This window comes from Haplochromis burtoni, unplaced genomic scaffold, assembly GCF_018398535.1.
Source record: "Haplochromis burtoni strain Fernald_Lab_line unplaced genomic scaffold, NCSU_Asbu1 Contig_82, whole genome shotgun sequence".
Classification (NCBI taxonomy): domain Eukaryota; kingdom Metazoa; phylum Chordata; class Actinopteri; order Cichliformes; family Cichlidae; genus Haplochromis; species Haplochromis burtoni.
In genome coordinates, this window is record NW_024582443.1 from 2,021,300 (window position 1) to 2,044,215 (window position 22,916).

The 22,916-nt window shown below is 42.5% G+C and overlaps 1 protein-coding gene across 1 annotated transcript in view; it reads right to left on the minus strand.

The window, feature by feature from the left end:
• Window positions 1-621: 621 nt before the first annotated feature.
• Window positions 622-22,916, minus strand: part of rell1 (RELT like 1) — a 32,786-nt gene continuing 10,491 nt past the window's right edge. The window contains exons 2-8 of the mRNA XM_005925819.3: window positions 22,488-22,685; window positions 18,836-18,907; window positions 13,325-13,379; window positions 8,323-8,571; window positions 6,511-6,643; window positions 4,261-4,304; window positions 622-4,182 (exon numbers count right to left, since the gene is read on the minus strand). Of these exons, the coding sequence (XP_005925881.1) occupies window positions 4,269-4,304; window positions 6,511-6,643; window positions 8,323-8,571; window positions 13,325-13,379; window positions 18,836-18,907; window positions 22,488-22,685 (743 nt within the window). The 3' untranslated portion in view covers window positions 622-4,182; window positions 4,261-4,268. The remainder of the gene's footprint in view (window positions 4,183-4,260; window positions 4,305-6,510; window positions 6,644-8,322; window positions 8,572-13,324; window positions 13,380-18,835; window positions 18,908-22,487; window positions 22,686-22,916) is intronic.

Here is a 22,916-nt window from a genome sequence, read left to right on the forward strand (position 1 = left end):
CACCACACTGTAAACATCTCCGGTCGCTGTCAACAGCCAGAAAGTCAGTCGTCAATCCAGCGCTGTCGAGCGGCAACAACGTGTCACCCAGAAGCCTCGTTTAATCACATCCTGGCTGTTGTTCGGAGTGAAGTTATAACCTGAATTAACAGATTTGTATCTTTTTCCTCAGCTCTCCTGTGCCCTTTCTTTTAAGGTCACCAGCTCGGGCATCCTTTGTGTCTTTTTTGCACGACCTAACCCGATAACACTCAGAAGGTCAAGAGGAGACAAAAAAAAGGAGTCGAGCATTGTTAATCCTCCGTCTAGCGCTCAAAACACCCCTCCATCTCCATCTCATCTCCATTATGTGGAAATAATATGATAGAGAGCCGGAGGTCGACAGACTACCTCCTTGAGATGAATAAGACAAATCATCTTTTCATTACGGCGCCGAAAAAGAGAGAGAGAGGGGCAGTGAGCAAAGAAGGAAATGAGACAGAATAGGATATGAAGACGGATGGTTCAGTCGCACGAGGGAAGGGGAGGGAGACGTCAGCCTGCAGGTCAGCGGACACTGGCTTTAATCATTGCAATGCGGCGGCGATGCAGTGCAGGGCAACACAAAAAGAGGCGACTTCATGGTTTAAAATGTGTTAGTCGATTTTATTTTTGTCTTTGTACAATGAGGAAAAAAAGACAGACCCATAATATCAAGAACAAAAAGTGCATGCATGTTTAAAAGAAATAAATAAATAAAAAATGAAATAGGTGACACATCTGCATGGCTCTCCACTCAGGGGAGGGGCTTTTGCTTTCTGGTTTTAGTCACGGTCTAAAAACTGAAAGATGACGTCACACTGACAACAAGTAGGCAAACAAACTTTTATGTCTACAACTGGTGGAATTACCCTTTAAAATGTGCTTAAACCACCACATGAATCAGATGTTACGTGGTAATCGTAGAAAAAGTAAAAAATTACAACCTTTACTGTGTATTTCTGTTTAAGATCTTCTAGGAATAACCTTTGAAGTTCATCTTCATCAGAAGATAGCGAGCGTGTTCTCTGCCTCTGCAGCGACCCTTGGAAACTATTCTAAATGTCATCAAACTACATCTTTATTGTTGCACACTGAGGTGTCAGACGTTGTCATTAAAGGTACAGGGGAGCTTATAAAATGTCTTTATGGGGTAAAAAGAATAACTTAACACATCCTTCAGTAGTTCAGCTTCTCCCCGGGTTGTATGATTAAACTTTGGGTGCAGTCAGTGATGCTGACTAGGTGGGAAACCTTTGACTTGGGTGAGACCAATACTGGAGTTTTGGGGCAGCTGCATATTTTTGAAGTAAAAAATAAGTTGGTGTTAGTTCAGGGGCCAATCCAGCAGTAAATTCTGAAACTAGCAAAAAGCTTAAACTGCGTCCACAAAGGACGCAACCGGCTCATCACTTTGAAGCTGATCATTGGTCACAAGCAGTAATTTCAGGATATGGTTACCCGGGTAACCCCCTAATGTCTTTGCTACCAGGAAGTATGTCAGTCATAGGTATTCTTTATTCTCATTGGTAGTTGTTTCAGTTGCTCACCTGCATCTTTTGCGTGTAATCTCCTGAAGTTGCCAAGTAGCATTCACTTTCTACAGTTTTTGGTCGCCACGTTGCTAATTGCTTCCAGTCTGCACACAACTCAACTGGAGCGATCGCTCGTCTCTGAGCCTCTACTGTCACGCTGTCCTGCAACATGAGCTGCAGATGCTGCTGAGACTGTTGTAAATACTAAGTCACTGACACCTGCATCATCTTCAATACGATTTAGAAAAGACGAAAAAAATCCAGACTATAACTGAAACATCTCTGATACGAACATTGTTGCTATAGGACTACATCAGGTGCTAAACATCAGCCAATCAATACAACAGTTTTAACCACAGGGGAAAACGTCTTAATAACATCTTTCTTTAAGGGGCGTCCACACAGGAAGTGACTAAAAGTGACGTGGAGATGAGAGACGACTGAAAGTCAAAGACACATTGAAAAGTTGGCGGGTCCTGAGTTAAACTTTTCTCCGCCTGGACATTAGCGAGAGAAGCGACTACCAGTGAGAGCACAGGAAACGGCTGACTGACATTAGATAAGTTAATAAAAACATACAACAGGGTTACCTAAGCAACAGGAGCCTGGAACGGCTGCTCATGACCAACTGTTGTGGCGAGCACTTCCTGTGACACCGCTTAACCTTCATGTAAGCACTTTTTTCTATGCTTAAGTGCTTTTAACCTTATTTAAGGGGAACTCGGGGTTCAGCATCCTGTCCAAGGATACTTTTACCTCCAGACCAGTAGAGCCGAGGATAGAACCGCCAACCATCTGATTGGTACATGACCAGGATCACCATTACAGTATCACGATGGAAAAGCGTTACATTTACATTTTTAAAATATTGTATTTGATGACATAACAGCATCACATGAAACTCTGATATAACATCATATTTACGCTGATCTACGTTAGTGCAATGTTCCAGAGACGTCTTTGGTTTGGTGACCACAGAGCAAACCTGCCGAAATTATGGCCACAAGCAACATGATCCACTGTGTTTATAGGCTTTTTGCCCACTTCCTTAGAGGTTAAGAGCAAAGTTAGCATGGCCACAAAAGTGATAGGATAAAGAGTGAAAATGAGTACACACCTCATCTTGCATCAGCCCATGGCACTAGGCCATCCTCACGTACTCACTTTAAGAGGTTACATTCACAATAAGACTATTTCCTTAAAGATGTAACTCACTCAGTACTCTGCTCTACACAGTAAACGATTCTTGATACAGTAAACAGAATGAATCACAGCACCTACCATCTGACCTTTGCCTCGACGCACCTGTGCGAGCACAAGCACGTTTAGAAACGAAAGGCACATCTCATTAGAAAGAGAAAATAAGGCTTACATCCTGGTGGGCCTGCTGATAACATAATCCACAATGGATTAAACCATTTGTGCAGTATCTGCTCTCAGGATGGAATATAATAAAGGCAGCTCACGCTACAATACAATAAATCCAGGCTAAATTTAAAAAAAAAGGCTTCGATAAATTAAGTCAAGGCAGAACGAAGTCGATAAGAAAACAAACAGCCTCATAAAAACCAACAGTTCATACTGAGGCTCACTACATCACAGCGTCGCCCTTTTTACTTTAATGTGTTTACAAAAGGTTTTAACTCAGAATGTGTTTCAGACGTGTTCTCTACGCTAATATAACACAACACTGATATAAACTGTATTTTTGTTATTAAGGATACACTATAGCACAAACAAACAAATCTAGAGTGGGACCAGTGCAGTATGTGCATCAGCTGCTTTCAGTTTGTCTTTTAGGTTTTGCTTTTTCATTTTAATTCTCTGTCACGGTGGTGGAGACCAAAAACGGAGCTAAAAGGAGTGATTACCAGGCTAGACTCCAAATGTATGCTAATATCTTCCAAGTTGAATGTATTAGCAGGATGCTGCACAGGACAAAAAAAAGAACAGAAATAACAGACTAACAGAAAACATCCAGCGAGCGGCTCGTGTCTGAATATTTGAACCGATTTGCTCTTTGACCCGGAGTTCTTATTAAAAGGGATGATCAGGTTGACATGCACCTGTTCATATGATTACAGGATGTGAGAACCTTGCTTTGGTCACGCCTGCTAATGTTCCCGTTTAGCGTCTGGCCACGATATACTCCTTCCTGTTTGGTTAATGATGACCTGAACTGGTTCACAGACCTGTTCCTGGGATTTAGTTCTACAAATAAACCAAGTAATACGTGTTTAAAACCTCCTTGTGAAACTGTAATGCACAAGCATCACGGACCAGTTGCTTTTTGAGGAGTACGGCTGTAGTTTTTGGGAGGGACAGCGCTTGGTCGAGCCTCCATCGTTACATCAAGCAGTTGCCCGGCTTTTTTTTTTCCATTTACTTTTTGACACTCCTGGGCGAGGCGCTGCTGTCCAGCTACCATTTCAAGTAGACACACCTGAGCCATCTCTACTTGTAAAATCACCACCACCATCAGCAGCAGCAGCAGCGCATCACTCCCTGTGGAGCGACAGGACAGGGGGACGATTCCCAGATCCATCTGTCCCTCCTGCACTGATGTTGAAAGTTCTTATTTGGGTTTAAAAAGTGTCCAGATGTTGCTCCTCTTCTCCTTTTTTAATAGCTGTAAGAAATATAAAAGAATATGTAAACAGCTCTGAAAAATTAAGACACGCGTGCAGCCGATGCAAACACACTTTACCTGGTTTTCTATCGTTTCCCCTGGTCCACGCTGTCTGTCTGCTCCTGGTAGAGAGAAAAATACACAGACTAATTAACACATTGAACAAATAAAATAATAAAAAATTATAAAATCCATCCAAGAAAGGTAAAAGTCAACATGAAAGCTGACAGAAAATGAAACAAACACAGAGACCTTTATCAGCAGGAAAAACTGTAGAATTTATGAAAATACAGTTAAATGTTACAAATTTATACCCTCTTTCACATTTCCAAAGCTGTCTGCTGGGACAGAATGGAGTCTTTCCTGGGCCAATCCTGGCCCCGGGCCCTTATGTTTGACACCTTCTAGTTTAGTGCTTTGTGAAGTAGCCCTCATGTCTCGTTCATCAGCATTTAAAGAATGATCGTACTCAAAGACTTCAAAACAAAAAAGTGTTGAGGACTGTGCACTCAGTGTGTGGCGAGTTCACCGATCCACTAATGCAGAAGGAGAAAACCTCTCTCCTTTTCATCTCTGGCGTTGCCTCTGCAACTGATATTGATATTTCTGCACTTTTGTGTCTCTGGCAACATTTCTCAGAGAGTGCACTGTCTGTATATGGCTGTAAATATACAGAACATATACATAGCTTTCTTTTTTAAACAGCAACTTGAGCCAACTGCCCCCGTCAGAGCTGGTTGCCAACCTCAATGCTACTGGAGTAGAGAACAACTCGTCAGGTTGCTGTTCATGTTTAGGCACATCGCTTTGAAGCCGATCGTCGGTCACTAGCAGACATTCCAGTCTCTGGTTGCCTAGGTAACCCTGTAAAGTATTTACCACCCATGTCATATGTCACTCGGCGGTATCTTTCACTCTCAATGGTTTTGCAAACGAGCAAAAAAACAAAAACACAGCCATGTAAAACAGAGTCGTGTGACGCTTAGGAAAAGCTGTTTACAGCTAGCATCCATCAAGAAGAAATGCTCGCATGTGTGATTGAACATTAAATGTGATGATCAAGGATTCACCTTGATGGCTAATTTCACAGCAGGAGCACCACCCACCCGATTTCTCTAAAGACCTTTGCAGTTTGCTGCAAAGCGCCTGAAAGCACCTTTTTTTGTTGTTCACTGTTTGTTTTTGTTTGAAGAATATGAAAACACGTTATCTGCGAGGAAATTTCTGTTGTTTAACGGCAGCAACCGGACGACGCAGCTTCCTGTTCCTGTAAACACTAAATTAGACATCGAAAAGAGACGAGTGGATGCTGCTCACGATCACCTGGAGCACAGCATTTCATAAACCAGACTTCCTGTGATGTAAACAGAAGACAGCAGGCCGGAGGCTGGTCTTCTGTTTTTCTCCAGCTCTGTGTGATGAATTTTTTAAAGACTCGTTTATTCGTTTTTTCTTACAGCCACTGCAATAAACAGCATCAGTGAACAGAAACTAAAAACTACTGTCCATGAATGCAGCTTTTACTCCATCTCATTTATTCTTATTGAAAATACTAGAAGTAATATTTCTCTAGTGCCATGTGTTTATATTTATTCACTAGAAGTCTCCATCTGGACCTGAGTGTTTGCAGACTTCTACTGTAAGTGTTGCAGGCATTTTACCCACTTGTTACGTAAAAGCACAAAGTTTAGAGCCGAAATGACAGGTCGCGTGTAGTTCAGTACCTTCAGGCATTTTCTAAAGCTTTCCACAAGGGTTAGGAGTGTTTATGGGAATTTTTTACTGTTCTTCCAGAAGCACATTTGTGAGGTCAGACACTGATGTTGGATAAGAAGGCCTGTCTCACTGTCTCTACTCTAATTCACCCCAAAGGTGTTTGATCAGGATGAGGTCAGGACTCTGTGCAGGCCAGTCAAGGTCTTCCACACCAAATTCTCTTATGTCTTTATGAACCTTTCTTTGGTGCACTGGTGTGCAGTGATGTTGGAACAGGAAAGGGTCATCCCCAAACCGTCCCCACAAAGTTGGGAGCGTGAAATTGTCCAAGATATCTCGCTATGCTGAAACATTAAATGGGCTGAGACCAACTGCTGAAAATCAGCCCCACACCATAGCAGTGATTTTATAAACCTTTGGTTATTGAAGTGACTGAAACAACTAAATGCAATGATGTGGATGGTTGAGTAATATAGTGCATATTATAAAGAGAGGAATGTGAGATATGTGCACACATAAATATTTATGGATACATAAGAAACAGAGCTCTTCTGCAGGCAAGACAAAAGCAGAAACAGGTAACATTTTCATCACACACACACACACACACACCTGAGGGGACTTGGATGTTGGTCGACTCTTCGGCTCCACCGCTGTGGGCGATGCGGGGACGCTCCCGTTAGAGTCTAATATCAGCAGAGTTCGCCGCTCCCTGGCTGGTTTTTCACACTTTGTCACGCGGAACCTGAGAACGATAGAAGGGTTTGAATGTTTGTGCAGCCTGCGATCCAAATGAGAGAGCTGGTCCAGGTCGCAGAGCTGGCTCAAACCCCTGTTCTTAAGCAGCTGACATGACAATGACTACATATATACAGTAGAGTGTATGAAGAATCATATTTTTACCTAAAAATAAAAGAATTTAGGTGGCACTTCATAAATATTATATTTACATGGAAAAAGACCAAGTTAAAAACAGAAAATGGTCTGTTATTGAATGATCTAGGACAGAAACTCAGGTCATAAGCCATTCTTAGAGCCACACACACACACTCTCTCTCTTTCTTGGTTTCTTACTCACCTAAACATGACATCTCTCTCATCCGCCCACTCTAAAGCTTTAATTAAATCAGCAAATGAATATTTGTATCCAGGTCATGCTGACCCCTGTGCATATGGCACCATTCATCTAAGTGCGCAAATGAAAAGAAACCTCTTCGCATCCCAATCAGCTCTCAGCGGGACATTGAGGAAGGCTGCGTGACGGCGAAGAGGCTGCACACTTTCCCGGCCTCACTGGTGGATTGAGAAATGGTCTCTTTACTTTAAACTGGATCTAGGACACAGCGGCACTAGATTTATGATGGGAGTACACTGCCAGGATTTAATTCTCACTGTGGTGAATTCTTCTTATAATTACTGAAACTAAAAGTCTGGACATTGAACACAAACACAAGAAGAACCAGAAAAATTCCTGCACACTGCAGGATCATTGGGTTGATGATGAGTGTGTCCAAATTCCCTGCACAGACATTGTAAAAGATGGACATAGGTGAACCTGGTGGAGAAGTGCCTTAAAGCTGCATGCTTTGCCCTCATGACCAGTAGGGGGCGACTTGTCTGCCTCAACAGCCCTCGGCTCTCTTTCTGATTACATTATGCGCTCAGTTGCCAGTTTCAGGTCAATACCAGAGCCAGAAAATAGGATTATGTTCATTGGCGAACAACTTTTCAATCAAAAGTTGTTCGCCATATCAGAAACTAATTTTCTTACACACTTCTACAGGACCAGAACTCTTTTTGGAACCACAGCTATCGCCATCTGGTGGCTTTAAGAGAGAATGCAGGTACTTCAGGATTGGCTTTTCCAACCTGAAGCTAGGTCATGTTTTATACTGATTTTCTACAAGGGGACCAAATACACATGCTTTCTGCAAGCAGCTTGATGTCTATTAAATTGTAAGAATAGCTCCTGTCATCGATTAATGCTTTAGAGTTGAGTGAACACTCACTAGTCAACATGACAGTCCTGGTGATATCCTGAATAAGATATTAGAAGTCTGCTTATTAATGTTCGTGTCTCAGTTTTGTGAGGACCTGTGCTGTTAACAGTGGCACGTGGAGCAGTCTGACCACAAGTTTCTGACCTCCCAGTGTGGTATCAAAGTGCATGAGATGCTTGTGCCTTTTAAATGAAGTGTGAATATTTTCGAGAGTTAATGTTTGATTGTTAGCGCCGTGTGTGTGTCTGTGTGCACTCAAGCCTAGTGTCCCTCTGGGGCAAACAGTGTGTCATTTTTCATTTACTTCTGCTAATTAAACCACCTCGTGATGCGATTCGGAGAACATTTTAAAGGCAGGAAAATCATCAAGGCTTGTCCTTCAGTTATGATTCAAACACACACACACACACACACGCCCACCCACCTGCCTACAGCCAGGACTGTGACCTCCACACAGTTACTGTGCCGCAGCTCTGCTTTGCGGGCTGACGGCTTCCTCATTAGCGGCCATTTCTTCTGGTTGCAGCGGGTGCAGATGTTCTTGTTGCCTCCCAGGCCCCCGATGGTGTGCAGGTGGTTACAGGTGTGCTTGGCTGCTCCCGGGGGCGCCCCCGGCGATACAGGTGTCATTGGAGGAGTGGGAGTGCCGGGGGAGGTGGGGGTGAGCGGAGGACTTGAAGATAAAGGAGGAGAAATGTGTGATCCTCGCAGCTCTTTCTTCAGATTGCCACTTTTTAAAAGCCTTCCTGAATTAATTATACAATATTATTGTGAAATGAACTAAGAAATCTTTTATAGGTCAACAACTGTAAACATCCAAAATGTGAGGTAAGAGGAACAAACCCCAACACGAGCTAAAGACTTCGGCCCATTTTACCCAGAGCATTTAAGCTCGCTGAATTCTGCAGTGCTTCCCTTATCACAGCCCGCCGCTGCAGAAATGACACATCAATATTTCATACTTCAAAACAATTACTGACAAGCTCTTTGAGAACAATCACCCTCAGTGATTATCTTTAAAGTAAAAATGGAAGCAGTTTACTGCGGCTGCAGGTGAAGTTTCAGACACACCATAAGTAAACAATTAGATAAGCCCACAAATAGAAGCAACGCAGACGCGAAGGGTGTCGCGTCACATGATGTTTGTCTCCAGCTTCCTCCTCTGAGAGTTTCTTCTTCATTCACTCCCCGTGTGTTCACACACCACTTTGCATTTAATCATTAGTTATTATTAATCTCTGGCTCTCTTCCACAGCGTGACTTTTGTCCTCCCTCCCCTCACACCCAGCCCGTCGCCTCAGATAGCTGCTCCACCCTGAGCCTGGTTCTGCTAGAGGTTTTAAAAGTAGTTTTTCCTTTCAACTGTCACCAAGTGCTTGCTCAAAAGAGGCCATCTTTGTTGAGGTTTTTTTTTCTAATACTGTGGAGTCTTTACCAGTGCTGGAACAAAGTTACATATTTGAGTAATGCAGTATTGTAATGCGTTATCTTACTAAATTCAGTAATCATGCTACAGTTAAAATTACGTTGTGACCTGTATTACAAAGATTATCCGTGCCTGGCAAATAGAAAAGAAAAAAAAAAACATGTGTACTTGCTACAATCAGCTGATTTCAGTTCGTGTGTGTCCAGGACAGGAACAGCTGCATTCCACTGCTTCAGCTCTTTGCAAGCCTCTGCACAGACAGCACGCTAACACTAAGCTAGCCAAGAACCCAGAGTGATGGTAAAGCAGAGCACACGCAGACCCCAGCCCAGCAGCCAGAGCCTGAACTTCAACAGGTAACAAAGGCAGTGATGAAGCTTAAAGCCTCAGCTTCTACCTCTTCATGTTTCTATAGTAGAATCAATCGTCATCTTTGCTTTGTGCTGATACCTGCGCTCATGGCTCTGGTAGCTATGATAGCTGGGATAGGCTTCAGCCCCTCCCCAGGACACTGATAAGGACAGCGGAAGAGAATAGATGGATAAAAAAGGGTCTTTAGACGAGAGTTGTTATTGTTGATGTTGATACTGCACTATATAAATAAAATTTAATTTAATTTAATGAGCACTATGTACTTTTAAGCCTCAACAAATCTGGTTATTGGGACATTGAAAGCCTTTAATGCCTTTTAAAAATTATTCCAAGAAATGTGACAGCTCATAAACATATGCAGCCACTGCAGATGGAGTCATTGGCCAATAATAGGGTACAAAATGTGATTTTGGTCCACCGGAAGAACAAAAGACGTGATGTTGGAGATAAAGTGACGAGAACAGGAACTGCTGTGGAAAGATGATGAGAGGGACTAAAGGACGGTAGAGAGGTGGTGGAGGACTGATGGCAGGAGAACGGAAGTTAAGCACTGAAGCTGGAGAGGCAGATAGTGAGCTCTGGCGACACTACAGTCAGTCACTCTCCTCCTTGAAGCCTTTTCTCCATCCCTCTCTCCTGCTTCCTCCCTCTCTCCTTCCCCAAGTATCCAATAAATTACCCCCACCGATATCCTTTCTTCCCCTCCTATTCTGCCATCTCTAAGTGATCCACTGGCAGGCTGCCCATCCTGGCTGAGAGCACGCGAGAGAGAAAGACAGATGTGGGACATAACAGCAGGAGAAACTACCACAGAGAGCCATCTGAACAAAATGAAAAAGCAAAAGGCAAACTAGAGGTGGAAATATGTGAAGAAAAACATTTGGAGAGAGAACTGAAGAAGTGAGACACATGAAGGTGACGCTGGGGATTGTGTGTGAATTCATAGTTTTCTAGTTTTTTTCCCTTTTATGTATTTATATGTTTGTTACAGGACACTCGGTGTGACACAGCAGAATACCTCAGTACCTAATCCTTGGCAGATGCAACACGGCTACCATTTATCCACACTGTTTTCTCCCAACAAAAGAAAACACCTTTCCTCTCTTATCTCCTTTCCGCCCAGCACAATATGAAGCGGAGAGAGAAAGATGACAGCAGGAGAGAGAGAGATACAGAGAGGGGGGAAACATACTCCACTAACTCGATTTACTTAGACTCCTACTGTCACAAGCATCTCCTCCTCTAATCCATCTATCTGCCCAACTCCTTCTCCCCCTGTATTAGAGGCAAAGCACCACTACACTTGTTAATGTGCACTCCTCTGCTCATGGCTCTGTATGGACGGTGAGCGGTGTTTCCCCTGCACTGATTTTCTCTGTTGGAGGTATGATTGCTCCAAGGAGTAAAGACATTAAGTTACAGGCTTGCATGAGACCTCACCAAAATACGTCTGCTAGATTATAGAGGAGTATTAGGCCAAAGCCCATCATCCTGTGTTTGCTGGTTGGGGGAGTCCAGTTGCAACGCTATCAGCAGGAGAGCTAATAGTGCTCTAGCCGTGGCTTGTTTCCCTGCTATCAGCAGCTTTTATTGCACTTAAAGCTACACAATAAGCTCTTATGAACTCCCAGTAATGTCTTTACGTCACCTCCACGCTCCACCGTGTCATAGCTCTTTTACGGGTGGTGGGAGACACTCCATATGCATTCAGGCCATCAGGTTTTATACTACTGGGTGATCCTGGCCACAGGCAGCAAGCTAAAGCTGCTTTAGCTCATGGCTGCCCAGTTTTCACATGGTATGCTAGACATGTCATTTAATCTCAAGAGCAGCTATTAGAAGTGATTTAATGTAATAATTCTTGTCACATACTGTATATAGTGTGATTTCTAGCAGACCAACAGCTTCGTGTTTTGTTAGCCGCAACACACGTTTAACATGGTGACCTGCTATTCGATGAATAATGATAATCTTATGATAAAAAAAAAAAAAAGTATGTAGCAGAAATATATCTTTTACCACCATCTACATTGTGAAAGTGAGTGATGAATACACAACAGTATTCTTTCCACATTTACTGGTCAAAACATCTTAGGAAAAACATTTTGAATGTTATTTGAGGCAGCTCAGATCAAATGGCTAAACAAGTTTTGACTGCCGATTCTTTAGATATAGCTTTTATGCTGTGGTGACCTTCAAAAGTAAAGTTAATTCAAATAGTCCAAAATGACCACCAAATAAGGAACTTCAGGTATTTCATAGCACTGCTAAGTGGCAAGCCTCAAAGGACTTTAGCTAGCCAACTTAAGCTAACTTAAGCTAGTTAGCATTATGTTATACAAGTTTCTTTGTATTTTCAACTGACCCTAAAACAACTTAAAGGTTTTTAAAACGGGAACTAGATTTCTTTGTTTGCGACATCAAGATAAAGCTAATACCAAACAAAAGTTTAAATCAGATTGGAGTTTGCTTGGCAGCCTGATTTACACACAAGGGGAACCACAAACAAAGGTAACATCACATTTCAGATTAGAATGGCCCTTTACTATCATTGTACATGTGCAACAAAATCTAATAATCTATTCTATTTTCAAAATACTTTTTATAGAAAAGACATTTATGATGATCAGTTTAGTTGTCATAAAGCTGTTTTAATAATGCTACATATTACACATTTTTTTAACTGTATAAATTACAAAATTTATACAGCCAATATGCTAATAACTCAGTTTAACAGATTAGACACTATATATATTAAATACCTTCTAAGGTTTACTAACTTCAAAAGTTACTCTCACTTATTTTGTCAGTTAATTTAATTTAGTTCAATACCATTTTATTTATATAAAGTCAATTCACATCAATAAACACATCAAGATGCTTTGTATTGCTTAGTCAAGTCCCTTCGATACCAGAGAGAAAATCCCAACAATCCCTTTTGGCCAAGCACTTGGTGACAGTGGGGAAGAAGAACTTACCTTTAAGAGGAAGAAACTTCCAGCAGACCCAGGCTAAGAGCGAGGCAGCCATCTGCTAAGGCCAAGTTTTTGTTAACCAACAATTAACTGTGGATTTGATCTATAAATGTCTATAGTTCGATATTTGACCAGAAGTTCAAAGTCTATAGTGAACATTATTCTTCTAACAAGTGATAAGTGACTCGACTGACTAACCATCCAAAGCTTCTGCTGTTCTTAAGCCTCCAGCATTTCTTATATTGTCACTCTGTTTAATTACTTGATTTTACAGCCAAGAATCTTATGAGGAAATATGTCAGCAGCTCCAGTTACTATGTTTTAATAATCCCACAATACAGTGAAGTGGCGCACAGTGGCTTTTTGGGAATGGTCCCCAGCTACGTGTCCCCAATCGGACCCTGCCAATGTGGATAGGATCAGGAGGAAACTGTGGCCTCATTGCCTTGACTCTTCTTGTCCTGCTCTGCATGCTCTCAGTTCAGACACACTCAGACACATAGAGTCTCAAGGAGGCTTATGGTGCCACCTGGTGGTCAAACCAGTTAGTACACAGAGTCTTTGCCCAATTAATTTAAGATGAGCCCAACAAAGACAGAAAGCCTTTTTAATAACAGATGGACTTGTTCTTCACAGCGTGAGATCACACTTACCCATCCGAATCAATGCTGTTTTCATGAATCATGGCATTTAGGGCATCAGAGTTTGCTAAAGAGGGAGAGAGAGAGAGAAAGTTATACGCTTATAAAGACGGGGAAAAAAAGGGAGAGAGACGGAGGGAGATAAAAGTCGTGTTGGGAATTAGTGAGGAGTACGCTCCAGTGACTTCAAAAGCAGAGCGCTTATTGAAAGATGGCTCGAGCAGATTAACTCTTTAACACAGCGAAACGGCACATCACATGCAATCACTGAACACATAACAACTGTACACAGAAGACCTCGGCTGGGTGGGAGGAATCTGCCAGACCGTGAAAACTTTTGTCTGGAGCAAAGTTGCTTCAGAGTGTGACTCGGAAAAGTTTCAAACTTCCACATAACCGTCGAGAATGCAGCCTTCGGAGGTAAAGTTTGAAAAATTCTCACAGTGCGCACGATCACCAGCGCCCGACCTCTGCTTGCAGACAAAGTAGCTCAGGCGTAGATTTACATAATTTGCTCCCAGAGACACATTTCCCCAAGGCCAGGCCTCGATGCATTCACTGACTTCACTAACAGACCGCTGTGTACACAGATAAAGAAATCTGTGCAGAGTTTGTGACAAATGAGCTGCACACACACAAACAAACACAGATGACTCATGTAGGTGGACGTAGGAGTTTCATGTTAAGATTTCACAGCAGCGTTCACAAACGTCTGCCTCAAACTTCCTCCTCGTGTCATGAAGGAAGCCTCGGAGAACGGATGTTAATTTTAGTGCAAAAACATTATCTACTTGTTTTTGCCAGAAGGCCCTAACATGAGTAGTGGTCAGAAGAAAGAAAATAAAATGTTGGCATATTGTTGGTTCATGCACAGCTCTCTTAATTTCAGTCCTTCCTTTTCTTTTTCAGTCATTCTGTTGTAGATTTGCTACTGTGGGATCATAGTGCATGACCAGTTTGAGCCAAGCTTTAGCTGTCAGACAGACGGCCTCGCATTAGAATAATTTGGTATTCAGAGGAGTTCTTGGTCGACTCAGTGGCTACCAGGTGTCCGGGTCCTGTGGCTGCAAAACAAGCCCAAATCATCATCCCTGCTCCACCGTGCTTCACAGCTGGTATGAGGTGTTTGTGGTGATATAGTCGATTTGGTTTCCTCCAAACATAGCGCTAGCTAGGTCTTGTGGTTTTTTAAGATGCAACTTTACAAAGTTAAACATTGTTGTCATGTGCTTTTTAGAAAGAAGAGGGTTTCCCCTGGCAACCTGTTCTGTTTTTCTATTGTAACTAATTGTAATTGTGTTGTCATGAACTTTAACATTTAACATGCCAACTGAGGCCTGTAGAGTCACAGATACAGCTTCTGGGTTTTTGTTTCTCTGAGGGTCTGACCTCAGACTGAATGACTGACAGCTGAATGTTTTCCATTTGTTAATAATCTTTGATGGATATCAAATTGTTTGGAAATGCCCTCATAACCCTTCTCAGACGGATGGACAGGAACAGTTGCTTCTTTAAAATCGTCATCCTTCCTCCTTGCTACTGTGCTAACAAATAGTTAAACACACCTGATGTGCTCCAGAGCAGCAAACTATCAAAACCTCTGCTTTTATAGAGGCGCTCACACTTGCTGATGGTAAATTAATCATGTGTATTTGACTAGCAGCAGTTGGCTAACCTCTAAACTCGTGGAAGTAGTGAACTGTGTACTGCTCCTGAATTTTAGCTTAAATTTTGCTAACTAAATAATGACATCCACTCTGGAAACCAAGTGAAACTAACCTGGAAAAAGGGGTCACTATGTCATCACTTTAGAAACGGATAATGTTCCTTTACGTCTTTTACAAAGTAAACTTTTGGATGAAAAAGGATAATTTTGAGGAAATTATTTTTTTTAAACTGTGGAGTGGGACCCACTACTGGGCGTGGAAAACCAGGTGGAAAATATAAAGTGAAATTAACTTCAAATAATAAAGAACTTTACTTTTAAATGATATCTGACCAACAATACCAATAAAAATGAGTAAAGTTTTTCCACACTGTACATGTTCAAGTACTTCCCACTGGTTGCAAACATGGTAGTGACTTTTCCTTTGTTTGATCAGTAGAGGGCAGTGTTTTCCTTTGTCTGATCAGCCATCAGAGCGGTGCACGCTATAGCATTCAATTCCTCCTCTCTTTATTTAGACTGAAACGGCTGTTGCTGCAAAAATGTTGAGTGGACACAACAACTTCCTGTTTTCATTAGAGAGAGAGGGGGGAAAAAAACAGCTACAGTGATTTCTTTTTTAAATCTTAACCATCGGCCAAGTTTCCATCAGTTGAGCAATGTTGAAGGGTGAGAGAAGGTGTAGTAAAACAGATATTTATAAATAGAGAGCACAATAACGTGCTGACTCCACAGACTGACAGCGTGGAGGCGAGTCACGATAATCAGAATCCTACGAGCATGACTGCTTCATAAAACAGCCGTGAATCAGCCCAGAGCAAACGTACAGCTCAGGACAATGATGGCCAGTCACCAACATGGGACGAGACAGCCTTTGTGTATCACAGGATTGGGTCAAAGTGCAATATTGAATTACACTTAAAGAATCAATAGTGACATGGCACATTTTCAACTCTTATATGATATAACTTCTTATAGATGGGTGCTATACGGCAGCGGTTCCCAACCTTTTCTGCACCATGGACTGGTTTAATGTCAGACAATATTTTCACAGGCCTTTAAGGTGTCGCGGATAAATACAGCAAATTAAAATGATACGACCAAGACAAAAACTGTGGTATTTTGTAAATATAATAATAAACGTCATTTCACTGTGTAACTTTATTAGCAGTGTCCTCCAACAACATTGAGAGTAACATCCTCCTCTCCGCCCCTTAATGCTCTCTGGTCGCTATGGTAACGTGTAAATATTTCTTTAAAATAAGACACACAGCTACAATTCGGGAAAAGACCCAGGGAAACAGAGTTAACAATAAAAACCCTGAAAACCATAAATTTCACGCCTCAACTCTCGAGACTCACGGACTGGTACCGGTCTGTGGCCCGGGGATTGCTATTTATAAATTCTCTATACAGAGCCTACATTTAGTAAACAACCTGTCATAAAACCAATAAAACAGAAATATTTTACAAGCCTGTCAAAAACTTCTTTAAAACAAAAAATCATATTACAGTGGAACCCCGACTTACGAAATTAATTCGTTCCCGAGGGTCTTTCGTAAGTCGAAGCACCCATCGCCCGTTTTGACTGAGGCGATGCTAAACGGTTAATTGCTAACTAGAACAACAATACGTCGTCTAAGTGGAACAGCGAAGCGCAAGTACTGAAGCCAAGGGGTTGTCACATGATTCGGAAGGCATTGTGGGCATTGTAGGCTCAGCCAATCAGAGCCAGCAGATTTTGTTACGCGGGCATTTTGCCGTAACACGGGCAAAAATGTTGCCGCTCAGTGCCTTCGTAACTTGAAATTTTCGTGAAACGGGGTATTCGTAAGTCGGCGTTCCACTGTATTATTATTATTCATTAGGCAAATATGCATTTTATACCAAATTTGAGCCGGCACACTGGAATTCTTGTCAGTAATTAATTAAGCACAACATTAAACCAGTAAGACTAATTTTTCGTGTTCGAGAATTCAAGTAAATAATTGTCTCAGTTATGGTGGCGTTCTGATAAATGTGTCCTGCTACCAGTACGTTTGGACAGTGGTGTGAGGTAACAGTGTTGGTGGAAAGTTTGAGCAGCGCTGTCAAAGACCGAGTCCTCTGTCTGCCCTCAACCCTCCAAACACCGGGGTGAACAGCTACTTTTCCAGCCTCTTAGACTACACACAGCGTCCTAACAGCTGGTGCAGAACGCTGCTAACTTTTACTGTATAATCTTCAAAGTATAACCGTCTCTTTCTTCTCTTTCCTCAGTATAATTCTCTGCCTTAGCATTTAAAAGCCTGTTTTGACTCTTAGTTTGTACAGACATATATCCTGAACTCAGACCGGGCTCCGCAAAAAGACTTGAATAAATCCTTTTGTCCTCCTCCGCTGCAAGAGGTAGTGCCACTTCTGTGTTAAACACCTAATTCTTAAAATGCTGATCACGGCTAACAGCAAATAAATGTCTCAGCCGGTCTGTTTGTAGCAGGAGAGGGGAAAAAATAGAAAACCTTTGAAGTAAATATTTCGTTTGAAAAGTTCCAGATTAAAAATGACCTAAAACTGAACTTTAGACTGAGTCATCTGCATTTTTTCAACTTTTTAAAAAGACCATATCATGAAAAACCCCCCAAACAACCCCAAAACACTTTTGTTCCTTTGCCCTGTGGTGCTAGTTGCCATCCATACATCGGTGTGAGATGCCAAGTTTTGGAGCCATCAGCTGTCTTCTCTTGAACTTAATGGAACTAAATGACACCTTTCTTGCAGCAATGTCTCCTTGCAGAAGCCATGACCTGGTTACTAAATATATAGGAACTGCTGTCTTTCACCAGTCATATCACTGTGCACAAGAAAGCGTCCATCTACCTGTGAAACGAGGCTCAAGCTGTGACAGGATGGAAACACTGCTCAGTTCAAAAAAAGGAAAATAATGCTATCGCTACCTTGTGCATTTCTTTTTTCCTGAGTAACGGGCTCGTGACTTCTTGAAGAGATGCTGTTTTCTTGAGCACAACAACGCAAAGTGCTCCTGCAATTTAGTTTCATTTTATTCACAAGCAGGCAAACATCTACAGCCAGTATTTACAAAACCGGAGCAACTCAAAACTAAATAATCAAGATGGATAAACTGCTCTGCAGGCCAGTGGAAAAAAAATGTGCATATTTGACTTTGGTGGGGGTGAACAAGTGGAACAGGGCGTCTTCTATTACACGAAAGCATCCTCTCTTAAGGAGTCAAATCATAGACAGCTGTTACCCTTCTTTGAGTTCAACATCACTTTACAGTTATGGGAAGTTTATTGGTGCTGTGGAAAACAATCCACACTGTCAGTAAAGACCTACGATGCCACAAATCAAGCTGGTTTATGTTTCGCACAATGCTGCCATCGATCCTCGTCTCTGCTGCTGCCGTGTTTGAACGCGGCTCAACAAAGGATTACAGAGGATAACACGCTACAAAGCATTTGCAGTGATTTATCATGAATTTAGCTTCCTGCAAAGGGAAGGAACGGGATGAAATCGCAGATGAAACACTCGTGTGACTTGTACTCGAAAGCGTGAAAACACCTACGTCATAACAAATGGTCTCAGATTCTTCTGCCGTTGTCCTGAATGTGAACTTCCACTAAAAGCTTCATTTCTGAGCCAGACTCGTCTGAGAAAACACGCACGGCTCAGAGTCCACAGCTGACTTCCTTCCCGAGTAGCGTGTGACAATGTACCAAACAATAATGCCAGCTGTAATCGCTTCAGGGAAGGAGGACAAACAGGGGCCATTTCCCCAAAGTCACAGGTTCACACCTTCAACCAGAAATGACAGGTGCTCTTATGCAAAAAACAAACACAAAGCCTTGAATACGTACCTTCATTTTTCATGATGTAGTGGACAATCTGTCCAACCGTGTCATTGTAGTCACTGAAGGTGTCATTGAGCTCTGGAAAAACAAACACACACGAATAGAAACATCAGTATTATTAAGCACTGAGCTGAAGGGTCGCCCGCTACAGAAACATGATACATGGTCAAAGAAAGTCAGCCTCACACAACTATGCCAGGCACTGAGGGGCAAACAACTCCTGCAGATTTCCACTGTTTAGTTTTCTACATGAGTGAAAACGGAAAAAATCTCCAAAGTGAAAATCCTAATCTTAATCAGACACCTAAATCACCCTCACCCAGAATTTTAACAAAGGCAACGTGGCTGAAGCTAAAGCTATCCAGAGCTCAGAGCTAGCCACAAGCAGCCTCGGTATGAGCAAACGATCAAAGCAGTTTTAAGGAAAATTATGGAGACTAGCAGAAAAGAGAAACTGGTCCGTGTAAGTGAGTAGTGACAGCTGGGGCAGGCGGCATCCTTGAGTTGGATCAGAGGATAAAAAATAGATGGCGCTTCAGTAAATTTTCATATAAAAGCTGGTATTTAAATCGTGGGTAAGTAGTGGTCAGCAATAAACAAATCAAGGCTGGTAAAAGCACAGCACCAGTTCAGTCAGTGCAGTCTCCTGCTCATGCTGCACTGAACTAATTCCAGTCACTTTCTCCTTTACTTTACTCTACTATACACATTACACACTACAATGTTGTGTGTAGAGTATGCATAGAGAGAATTAGAAGCGCAGACTTTAGTAAAAATACTCTCCATGCATGTTCTTCTATTCTTGGCTTTACAGGGTGGCACAGAGAGAAGTTAGTGGATTTCTATAACTTCTCAGGAATAAAGCTTTTCGTTTGTAAGAAGAAGAAGAAGAAAAAAGAAGAAGAAAGTCTGCTTAAAGGGGAAGGTGGCCTTAAAGGAAAAGGAGCATTCAAAACAGCAAAGTAAAGCCGAGCTGATGCTAAAAGCCTCCGTACAGCTAAAGGGACGGGGAAAATTCACAGTGGATTTTTTGTGGCCCTTATACCGTATCGCACTTTGATCCATTGTTGACATCAGAAATATGTTTTAGCACAACTATAACGCTTCTGTGGCAGATGTTTATCGATCACACACAGAGCTAAAATGTTCCTTTTGAGTGATTATTGCCAGGAAGAATCAATGACTGTCCCTCGCTCACGCCGTCCCCGGACGTTACTTCCTGCCATTTCTCAAAAGGAAATTGTCGGATTTCTATAATATTGCAAATTCGTCGCAGTAATCATTCAACTATGCAGAACAAATCCACTGGTCAGCACACACCCCTGTGAGGCACTTCCTGGAGTTTCCTTTTGATTGCTTCCTCAGTTTTTCCTCGCTACTGATAAACGTAAATTGGAATCCTCTGGTATGCCGAGGCTGACTGCGAGCAGGAAACCTGACACTGAGGAGGAAAAAAAGGGAACACTTGACTGACTGACCGAGCGAGGTCGCAACACAAAGCAGTGTTGTGTTTTTGTTCTAACGTACGATAGGGTAGGGCTTTTTGAAGAAACAAACACACACAAACAAATACATGGCTGGGAAAAACCCTAATGGACTCATGACTATTGTGCTGCCAGCAGCAGGAGTTTGCACTTACTCAATGAGCGAAACCCGCTTCACGCCTGTACTTTCCAATACCAGCTCTTGACGTAAGAAACTGAGTTGTAATTCACACAGTTAACTGGAAAGATTAATGGGAATGGTGGGGACATCATATGTAAGGGAAAACACTGGTGTGCGGTGCATTGCGTGATGACAGGAAGTTGGACAGCGCAGCGTAAACAGCTTATTCGTTCCATAACATTTCTCATGCCTGCGACAGAGCCAGGGTGATTGCAGAGATTTCACATATGCGCTCAAGAATTACTAGAACGACAGACGAGCAGGCACGGCAGCTGTAGGAGGAGGGAAACTGAGTGAAGTGCGCGCACAAATCCCACAGTAATTACGTTCCACCTCACTGAACTCCACATGAATGGATGAAGGGAATGCTAAAAGTCTTCCTGGTTTCTGCTGGCCTGCTTCCAAATAAAATGACAGCCCTTCTAAAAATGCACCCCAACCTCCAAAAGAGCATTCCTAAGCTCACGTTTGTCTATTTCATCTTCTGAACGCATAAACACCGAATAACGTAAAGTTCAGTCTGTTTGTCTGTTATACAGGAAGAGCTTGAAATGCTATTGCTTTGAGATGCCATTCACGTCACACGCCACCGCCTGCGTCTACCTTAAGTAACACACACGAAGTAATTAGATTCAGGAATGTAGTCTAGGGTTGAAAGCACCAGAACGAAGGTGATTTCTGCCTTCTAGACGTCTTATTACCACATGACAGGCAAATGGAAAAGATCACATGGGCCGATCACTAATTTGGAAACTCGTGCAAAAAAAAAAAAAAAAAAATCATCTGCTGTGCGACAGCATTGCAGTGGATTTACTGAGACGTGGACAGGCGTGATCATAAATACTTTAAATCCTTTAGATGATGAAACAGTTAACGATAGTATTTATGACGAGCAGTGCGTATTTACGCAGTGCCTCGAATCATGTGGACGTTGGATGAGTAAGGGATTTGAGGTAAACAATGCACACAATTGAGCCCCTCGGTTTACAGCTGTAATCGCGCTGCCAGCTCAACATGTCATGAGACCTGAATCACAGTCTCACGCTGGAAATGGAGCGTCAGCAGGGTCCAAAAAGATGACAAATGTTTAAAACAAAAGAAAGGGGAAATAGAGACAGTGGGTGAAAAGAACTGATTTCATTGTTTTCTCGGTTGTGCAGAGGCTGAGCTAAAGGACCGACAACACTGACACTGCCTGCAGGAGGCCGGGTACGCCTGGATCTGCATCATAGTCATGTCCTGCTACTGAAACTGTGAAGCCAGGTCCCAGTTTTGAATTTGGGAGACAGACACAATCTCTACATTTAAGATTAGGCTTGAAACTTTCTTCTTTGATAAAACTGACAGTCAGGGCTGAATCAGAAGCCTCCCTTTGTTATGCTGCGACAGGCTCGGTCCGCTGCGGGACTTCACGTGACACACCGAGCGGTACTCCTCCATCAACCTCTTCAAACTGCCCGCGTGTTTATGCATCACTGCAACATATCATTACATTTTTGCCCTCTGTCTCCCTCAGTCTGGGTTTTGTCCCGTCTCCCTGCGCTCTCTTTTGTCTTCTCTTTTTCCCCCTCCTTTCCCCCGCATCCGCCAAATGATCGAGGCCCTCGCTGAGACTGGTTTTGCTGGAGGTTTCTTCCTGTTAAAACTGGGTCAAAACTAAATTGAATCTGTAAGGCTTGTTTTAATTTAACCGGTCCTATCTTTGACAATGAACTGGGGTTACCTTGGCTTGCCTTATTTAAAGAAGAAAAAAAAGGCCCTTTTTTTACTGAGAAGACACATCAGCAACACAACGACACAATGTAACAATCGTCTTTGCCCTCCCTCACGTCCACTTGGATTAATATGAGCCTGGCTGCGGGATAATCTTTGGCTTGTATTGTATATAGGCGATGGATGATTTAAGCCTTAGACTCAATAAAAACATAAATCCAACGATACTGTCAAATTTCTCAGAACCTCCAATGACCTCCCAGAATCTCTGAAACCTTACCTCCGCCCAGCTCGGGATCTTTGACCTCTTCCTTACACTCCTCCTCGTCATCATGGTCTGTGGTGCACCGGTAGCCCTTCCTTTTCAGCACATGACAGATCACCACACCGAGCAGGCCCAGAAGGAAGAGAATAGGCACCAGCACAAAGGCGATGTAGTACGGATTGGTCCCGCCGCTCGTTCCAGCACTGTCACCAGCTAGAGGATGAGAAACAATTTAAATTAAAAAAGAAAAAAAAAAGAAGCAGTAATTCAATACATTTTTGTAAGGCGGCGCAGAAAAACAAAACCCTTGTCCTCACAGCACCTTTCACTGCAACCTGATCTCTACAAAGGGTGTGAGGGGAACACATGAAGGGTGAGCCGAGCAGCTGATGGGATTCAAATGTTATCAGCTGCAACATGAACTTGACGCATTTACAACTTTGA